The following is a 9,408-nucleotide window of genomic DNA, read 5'->3' on the forward strand; positions in this document are numbered from 1 at the left end:
ATTTTTGGTCTCATGTTAAATTCTTCTGCCAATTCACAATGCATATAATCACAGACAAAACTTGGAGCAATTGCCGCAGCAGCTACGCATTAACTAAGATTACAATTGCTGCAGCTACTGGTAAAGAAGAGTTCATTAATTGGAGAAATCAAACTAACCACTTATGTAATTGATTGTTGTGCGAACAGTTCTATTAACTAAACAGCAACATAACACAAGAAAAAAGAAGATACACATACTTGGCAAGAGTTTATTAAGAAGTGGAATCACATTTCGGTGATGAGTTAGCTTCTGATATCTTGCTAGCTGGTGCCCTCTCCTGTCTTTCTCTGTAAGCTGAGGGAAACCAACCAGCCTTGTCCTTGCATTGTGAATTCTGGGAGGAATGACATTTGGTGGTAAACTAGATGTACTGAAGTAGGTTCAGGAAGGAATATCACTTGGAAAAAAAAAAGGACCGGAAACTCAATTCCAATTCATTTTTGTTTCGGAATTTTAATTCCTCTTTCTCCAGAAATATTACTTGGCAAGTGTAACATTACTTTCAAAAACGATATATAAAATTTCTGTTATTACTTTAAAGAACGGTCTATAAAATTTCTGTTAAACATTACCGTGACTTTTAACTTCCTTTGTATTAGCATTTTTAAATGCAAGAATAATGATAATACTGAAAAAATCGATAAATAAATAAATACGATTTTTCATAATTGGGCTAAACCAAATAACAAAAAGACAGATTAGGACATCTCATCTCTTCAAAGTTAGCTTAACTAGAACAACTCCATCTCTTCCTTGAGATTCTTAACAGCTTCACTAACTCCATCCTGAAAGAAGCATAAGTTTGTGAAATTTCTTTTCAGTAATGGAGCTCCCAGAACAAATAGTAAACCCAAAAATTTACAAGATACAGGCTACAGTAATTCCGACAGCAATGGCTTCAACAAATTCATAAAATAAATAAAAACAAGAACTTGAACAAAAGAGATACGGAAACTACTATAATTCAACTCAAACTCAGTAACTGACATACTTTATAAGTGAATAAGATTCGAATTCCTAGCAGCTAGTCGACAATTAAATCGTATAAAAAGATAATTTAATGGAAAGAAGATCCAATTTAATGCAGATATGAGATACGAAAAGGAATGATACTTAATGCGGCAACCAGCCATAGCATTGATAAAGCTGGGAACAAGAAAGTACTTTAATATGCATTTACCTCGACAGAGATTCTTTCAGCAATCTCTTTTGCACATTCTTTGACTCTGGGAGATAGTGCATACTGAATGGCTTGTGATAGTGCTTCTGCAGCTTCTTTGATGCTAGTGTCGTCTGCATTATCTGGAACCAAGTGATTTCTTTTTAGTGGTTCTGGAGCAACTCCAAGCCAAAACATCCTCTCGGCCCAGTAGAACTGGTCCAGCATGAATGGACACAGTATCTGACATCCAATATCCATAAAGGAGACAAATAAATGAGTCAAAATTATAGCATACAAGTACTATCACAAAAATAAAACTAAAGAAATAAAGGTAACACAAATGAACTAATATTCTGGCAAAGACCATTTATACCATGTTTTGACTCAACAAGCTCAATGAAGTCCAGAAAGTTACAATGAATATTCATTTACCACCCTGCCTGTTCTAGATGTAATCACTGTTGGTGGGATTGTCATGGAAAGAAATTATATATACATGCCCTTAATTGACAGCAAAAGTGATGAAAGGAGAAATTTATCCCTAAATTCTTACTACAAATTCATAGTAAAGCAAACAAGGCGTCAGCAAAAGGTAACATTAGGGAAAAGGAATCTCTGTTGAATACAATATTCAACAAACCACTCTTGAAATTCAATCAAAAAACTGATATCAAACAGAAAGAGTGTCACCAGCATTAGGGCAACAAAGATGATCGCACTTTAGCATTTCAACCAATACAGTAAAATTATGTATGGATACAACACAGTATGTATCTTATTTCCAAAGTAAATAAATCAACAATTAACAAGCTCATTTCCTTCTCCCACATATCCGGAAAAAGTGATATTTTCAGAACTTTCTGGAGTATATTCATTTAAAGTTACTCCTTCTGGAAATTAGATTTAAAAGGGGAAAAAAGGAGAAAAATGGGTTTGCAGCTAATTATATTGGCAGAAGAATTCCTATCATCATCAAAAATGCATGAGCTTGTTGAGTTATATATGTGTTTCAATTACAAAGGTTAGGTATGGATGGCTGCCTTTGCACCCAAAGATTTTTCAACAGTACTAAAAATATATTAGAAGAAAATTGTACATAAAGCAACAAAGTGTTTAGAAATCAACCTGAGGGATTCCTGCATGTAGTGCTGCTGCAGTAGATCCACTGGTTTGAAATTGAAGAAAGTAATGCAAACATGTAAATTAGCTTTGTCGTATTTTGCACTTCTAATTTATAAAAAAGAATCACAAAATAGAAAGCTCTCACCTTCCTCCATGATGAATTGCAGCCACACATCTTGGAAACAAATACTTGTACGGTACCATTCTGGTTTACATGATAACAATTCAAAAGAAAACATCAAATTCCACGGACAAAACGATCAGAAGGAAACTAATTGACTAAAATAATCATTTAGTAGTCAACCAAAAAGAAGCAGTTGTCTAACTCTCAGGACATTAGTTATTCTAGTTATGCAGTCAGATTGCCCTTTTTTCATTTCCATTACCAAGAAGCCAACTGTTTTATATTTTGTATTAGTTGGTTTATTTGAAGACACTAGTTCATTTAAGATTGCATGCCTTACAGAGCTCCATTTGGAGAAGTCATAATGGAAGCTTAAAAAAAAATACTAAGGGCACATTGCTATCGTAATTTCACAAAGAGGGCACCAAGGTCCCAAGTTTCCACGAGTCTCATACATAGACACCCACGTTTCCAAAACCAGTTCTATAACAACAGAGTAGAAAATGGGTTAAATCAAAAGTAATTGTTAATTCACTTTTTGTGAGCTAATCGGAAGAAATGTTGCTTAAATCAGCAAGGAATGTCATTGACACCAGAAAAGATTTCTCTATAAGTGATAGCTTGCGATCATGTTTCAGATAGCTAAATCTTCACTGATCTGATTATCTGACCAACACTAGGGCCTGCACATCTATGTCATGAAAAGAAAAACTCACAATGTATATCGTACAGCTCTATTTTTGTTGCTTCATAAGTGAATACGTTTTCATCTTTATTCTTCGGTTATCTTAGCCCAAATTCAATAAGAATTTAAGATATACTGACCCAGAAAAGCAGAAGAGCTTGCCATTAAAGATAGAGATCCCATATTGAGTGATTACTCTTTGAGTTAAAACTGAAGATGTTCCAGGAGCCATCACTCGGATAGCTGTGTCTAAAGGTTCGTATCCAGCTGTGAAAAGGACAAATCTATAAGTTGTGGTGTGTAGAACAGTTTGTAAAACCCGAAGAAATGCTTCAGGATTCTTTAAAAAACCCATGCTGCAAGAAGAAAAGAGAAATGTGGCTTAGTACAGGATAAGTGATTAAAGTTCCAAGTCCAAGTGCACCAATTAAGGAGAAATCATCCCACCACACAAAAGCATGACACTTTTTAATAGGCTATACTTAGAGGAATTACACTTTTAATCCCATAATAATATCAAATTGTCAGCTGATATAACATGGTTTTCTAGTAAAAGAATGAAGTAAAAGTATCTTAAGGAACCAGAAGAATAAAAATTGAAAGGACTACAAAGGTACAGGGAAAGTATACAAAGATTTGTAAACAATTAACTACATACAATCAGGAGATCTAGGTGAGGAACCTGCCTTGCAACAGAGCTCAGTCCGACAAAAATAGGTGGCGTTGAATTAGCAGCATCCATAAAAGCTTGCAGCCCAATGTGAGATGCACACAATCTATTATTTGCATCCAACAAAAATGCTGAAAGCTCTCCACACTGCTTACACGAGTACTGCCACGAATTAGGGAGAAACCAAAAGCCACAAACCCGAACACTTGATGGCCAGTAATCTGTTGTTGTGCTAATATTAGCAATGTGGTTAAAACAGGACAAAGGAATCTTTACTAAAATAGGAATTGGTCAATATTAAGAAGAATATCTTTTGCAACAAAGGGAAAGGCAATTTTTAGCTTTGATAAGCATGAACTATTCATTCAACATTTTTTATTTTTTTGGGAGGGGATCACAGTTGTTTGAATATTAAATCTTTTTGAGTGCTAAGGTTTGTTTACAAAACTTATTTTGGTCGTGCTCCTACTAGGGTTATAGCTAGAAAATCTTTTAGAGAGGACAAAAATTTTGAAACATATAAGGAAAAAAAATTATTATCAATAATAAATAAACATATCACAATATTAAGAAAATTAACTTTAATTAGCCCAATAATGTATTTACTTTTTCATACATAACTAACTATCATAAAATCATGTCGATGTTTTAAATTTCAACAAAATAACAAAATATACTTCAAAAATACTAATAGCATCTAAAATATGATTATTATTTTAAGTTAGTACTAAATAAACAAAAATAAAGTAATGATAAGAAAATTCGTGATTAAACAAAATGTATTATGTATATTCAGAATCAAGAGAAATTAGCTAACTCACAAAAATTAGTTTATACAATTTTGAATATAATGGAGAAGTTCAAAAGAGTGATCATAGATCATACTGAAAATAAAGGGAAAAAAAAAGAGAATAAAAGAACTGTAATAAATTTAAAAATAAAAAACAATGGATCCGTGGTTCATTTGGATTAATCACAAAACAGAGGATATGACAATAATAAGGGCAAGAGTGTGTAGTAAAATGAGTTGTGAGAGAGTGGGGAATGTTACTGAACTCAATACAGAATTTAGGGGGGGGAAAAATCATGGGATATGGAACCTGGCCTATCTCACTTTACTCTGGATCCCACACCTGCCAACTCAGGAGTTTTGCCATTGCAGCAAAAATTAGCACCTAAGCTTATATATGCATATTTGTTTTGAGTGTCTCAGGCATTTACTGCTTATTTAGGAATTTTGAGTAGGATTCTTGAAATTTTGCAGCTCACTCCTCCCTCTTGCATATTCACAAGAACTTATAGTAGAGATAATCTATAGATACAAACAAGCTTGAAAACCCTTCAAAATTCTTAACTATATTTCCAATTAACACCTAGTTCAAAGATCCCAAATGACATACCAGGGCATTCAACAATTTCTTTGCTAAATCCATACCTGTACACAGATGTAACGAATGATATAAATAGATTAGTGCATATTTTTCTTATTTTTACAGGAGGATAACATAATTAAGTGTCAAGGATGCACTTCAAACTAAATTATTAATGAAGGATTACATGCAATCATTCTGGCACACTTAGGCAGACATGGACACAGCACCTACTTATGATATGGTTCATATTTATGCAAACAGGTCATCTTAAATAAAAGTTTTAAAGATCTTAGAATAATCCAAAAGGCTCCAACTAAATAGTTGTGTATGGATGAACATGCCTGCTCTTGATAAAGATTTAATTGATTGGATGTATTTTATATTTATAGCATTTTTGTTTTACATTTTCAACAGACAAAAGCAACCAAAAAGCAAAAGGTCATATGCTTTGAAAAGAACAAGAAACAACACAGAGGTACATATTAATATACAATTGTGCCAGAGTAAACAGCTCATATGGCGACAAAAAATTATAAGGCTCAAGGTACACTTTTCCACTCTAGTTCTATCTGCCAATCCTCTCAGCAATCTTCACCCATAGCTCTTATCTCTCTAAAAGCCACATAAAGCAACTGAAGAAAACATGTTTCTCTATCCAAAACCAAACCTTAACTCTTCTCACTCTGAAGCTATAATAACCTCTTTCTACCCTCCAACATTTACAAAACTGCCATGTCCAGAGTGTCCCCCTATGTTTCACAATTATAGCCATGCTTTGGCTCTTCAACAAGGTTGCTCCAAGATATAATTATAAATCCTTGTAACAGCAGCGTATATACCAGAAATACTCTATTAAGAACCTAGACCATAGAGCATATGTAGATATGATATCTTACGATACGAATATGCCAATACACTAACTACATAATATAGGTATTTACAAATACAGCACACTTTAGATTAAGCAAAATCATTATATATGTAATATTTTTTGATATTACACTTTCATTATATTTTTACGTATCCTCTAATTTCAACTTGATATAGTTCAATCAGAAAAGCTCTCCTAATAATTGTTCACCGGTTACACACTAAAATCACAAGTTAATCTACATTTAACGTTTACACTTGAACAACATCCACAATCAATCATATGCCAGCTTTCAATAAACATGGTGACGATTTATCAGAACTTTTAGAACCTAAAACATATATTTATAAGATTAAGAAACATTTATGAAGTATCAGATGCATATTGGAAAATATTCCAAAAAATATTTGTATCTGACATAAACATGGCACCCCTGTAGAAGAATCTGAGTAAAAAATAGCACATTCAACCTTCAATATGAGACTAGATGCACCAACAATAAAGTAAAATGGAATGATTAAAAAGCTCAACTTAAAAGAAGATGCAAAGGCATAAACTCAGTTTACACTATCTTTTAGTTAGAAAATGCATAACTTACAAAAGTTTGGGTGATGATGCCCGGTCATACCAAGTGGGAAGACCAGTTACGGGGTCCTGCATTTAGTAAAGAGGTTTCAAGTGTCCATGAGGTCCTTGCAATATCAAAACCCTAATCAATTCCACTAGTTCTATATAAATAAGATGCATATTAAAAAAAAATGCATCAAAGAACTTTTACATCAAAAGAACTAACCATAAAAGGGCAAGCACTTAGATTCAGTTCCTCACTTCTCCATGATCCCCAATTTTCAGTAAAAAGTGGCCACATCCAGTGAATCACATCTCCCCAACAAACCTACTTCCATAAACTGACAAGAAGTTAATACCGAAGTAGAATGACTCAATCCTATGTATATATCCAAGGGAAAAAAAAAATACATTTAAACTTATGTTACAGGGCAAGAATTTTTCAGAAAGTTATAATGGCACATCATATTATTCCTAGAAAACTAATACAGGACCATCATTCATTAGATTACACTAAAAAAATCATGAAATACCTTGTTGATGGGAGCTTCTTTGAGATATTTATACAAAAGCGGGTGTTCTTTAGTGAAGCGGTGCTCAAATGATGCAGGTGCACTGCCCATTCAGTTGGAAAGTTAATTGCAACTCAATCCCCAAAATGCAAATGGCAACTACTGCATATCCAATGCCTTTACAAGGAAATATAAGTGAAATGATACCAGAATTCAGTGGATTATGAGGAAGAATTTAGCAACACCACAAGAGTTCAATAAATCTTCAGAAGTTATTACAAGTAATACAGGAGAATAAAACTTGTAAGTTTTAATGTTTCCGCATGACATTTTCATTCCTTAAGGAATCACCAAAACACAAAAGGGGAAAAAATAAATCTCACATTACCTATAGGGAACAACATAAGGAGCAGCAACTATGCAACGGACACGAAAGAGTTCTGCAAGGCTCCACCCTTCCTGGATCATCAAGCAACTCAGCCATTTTAGGACATTGGATCATTGCATTGCATCTACAATATGAATTTCATTGGATCCTAGAAAATGTATCTACCTAATTTGGATTGTTATGAAACTAGGAGGCTATTCTTTTAGCTTTTCGTCAATAAAACCAAATTATCATAATCTCCGAGTTATTTCCACAACTCTATGTGGAACTTAATTGTGTACCACAATTAAAATTAACCTTAAGAGACACATAATTGCGTACTTTTGAAATATTTATAATACTAAGTGCTAGTGTATCCTTTAACACCTCTTACACCTTTGGAAAATTTTTCATCTTCAAAGTCATTATGACCTTTCATTGAAATGAAACTTCTATAAATCATCTGTTCTTCTACCAAGACCACAATGTAAACCTTGACCACGTTATAAGCATAATGAGAAAGTATACATTGAGATATATCTTCCGTATGAAATACCAATGCGAAGAAATTTATCACAATAAAATTGCCCTCCAAGCTTGGACCATCTCCAAAGATCTTTATGGCTGCAGAATAGCATTCTTTTCTATGTTCTCTTGTACTTTCCCTTTTCTTTTGCTCAAATGTTAACTCCAATGAGCCTGATAATATGAAAGAATTTATAAGGACTTTGAAAAAGCATAAAGATCATAGTTTGCACCAATGATACATGTGTGTGTGTGTGTGTGTGTAAGCGATTCAAAGTACTAACCAAACCTGACTCTGTTCTATTGTGATTATCAGAAGCACAAAGCACAGGCGATGATGAAATTGGATAAAAAGTAACATACTTTGCAGCCAAGCGAAAACTCAAGTTCTGATACAGGAAAACAAAATGTATGAAAAAATCTTCAATGCTTACACAACATATAAAAAAGCAGTAATGATATGCTTACTTAGTTGAAATACTGAGTTTGTTCCCAACTGATGGGCATCTTATCAGTCATCCGTTGATGGGATTAGAAAAATAGTAAATAATAAATCAATTGATGTCATACCGAGGGTAATGAATGATTGGTAACACATCAGTTAGGATAAAAACTAAGTATACCAACTGAGTAAGCTAGCATTAATGAAAAAAATAAAAAAATAAAAGTAAAAATATATTGCTAAACATGGAATAATAATGAGTTTATTGAAAAGAATTAATGTGCTTTCTCGAAAAGCATTTTATTAACTACTTCCAAAAACAAATCCACTTCTCTAAATGCTTAATTCCTCTCCTGCTTAATTCAATCAATCAATCAATCAATCAATCAATCAATTAATCAACTGCTTAAGTCATTCTGATTAAAGCTTAAAGGAGCGTAGAGAGAAGTTAACCTCGTGAGCCGAATGAGTTATTAGAAACACATCGTATTGCCTTTGATCAGAAGCAAAAGCTGCGGCGATGGCCTGCACTTGACAATTAATTTCAAATTAATGCTAACAAAATAAAAAAATTAAAAGTTAAAATTTAAATCAAATAAATCAAATAATTTTATAAAAATAAGAAAATCAAGAGATTCAATTACAGCGATAGGGTAAACATCACCCTTGGTGCCGAAGGCCATGAATGCAGCTATCGGTTTCTTTCTCTCTGCCTGCATGTGTGATGAATTTTTCTCACAACGCAAAGTGCATTAACTAATTTGAATTATATTTTATATTTATTTGTCTTGGTTGAAATGACAACGTTGTCCCTGTTTACAAATTCTAAAATCTTGTCGGATTTTCGGGCGAAAAATTATCGAAAATCTTGTGAATAGGGCTGAGATTAAAAATATGAAAAATGCCTTTTTCTAAAAATTAAATAAAGTGCTAATATCGTTTGACC

At 33.2% G+C, this 9,408-nt stretch overlaps 1 protein-coding gene across 1 annotated transcript; it reads right to left on the reverse strand.

Annotated features, from left to right (window-relative positions):
- Window positions 1–621: 621 nt before the first annotated feature.
- On the reverse strand, window positions 622–9,191 carry LOC18041652 (sterol 3-beta-glucosyltransferase UGT80B1). Its single transcript, XM_024185052.1, has 15 exons — window positions 9,107–9,191; window positions 8,916–8,987; window positions 8,310–8,409; window positions 8,052–8,194; window positions 7,517–7,587; window positions 7,150–7,231; window positions 6,843–6,944; window positions 6,648–6,703; window positions 5,206–5,240; window positions 3,822–4,026; window positions 3,276–3,491; window positions 2,472–2,531; window positions 2,330–2,369; window positions 1,223–1,444; window positions 622–827 (listed from the first exon to the last, which is right to left on the reverse strand). Exons 1-15 carry the CDS (start codon window positions 9,179–9,181, stop codon window positions 774–776), a joined length of 1,533 nt encoding a protein of 510 aa, XP_024040820.1. The 5' UTR covers window positions 9,182–9,191; the 3' UTR covers window positions 622–773.
- Between the last annotated feature and the right edge of the window lie 217 nt (window positions 9,192–9,408).

This window comes from Citrus clementina, unplaced genomic scaffold (genome assembly GCF_000493195.1).
Source record: "Citrus clementina cultivar Clemenules unplaced genomic scaffold, Citrus_clementina_v1.0 scaffold_5, whole genome shotgun sequence".
Lineage (NCBI taxonomy): Eukaryota > Viridiplantae > Streptophyta > Magnoliopsida > Sapindales > Rutaceae > Citrus > Citrus x clementina.

Excerpts from the sequence above, each read along its gene's own strand:
- LOC18041652 (XM_024185052.1), bottom strand. The coding sequence starts at position 9,181 with ATGCAGGCAGAGAGAAAGAAACCGATAGCTGCATTCATGGCCTTCGGC. Across the intron at positions 8,988-9,106 it reads GTGATGTTTACCCTATCGCT|GCCATCGCCGCAGCTTTTGC; the intron begins GTAATTGAATCT and ends TGTCAAGTGCAG. Across the intron at positions 3,492-3,821 it reads GGACTGAGCTCTGTTGCAAG|CATGGGTTTTTTAAAGAATC; the intron begins GCAGGTTCCTCA and ends TTCTTCTTGCAG.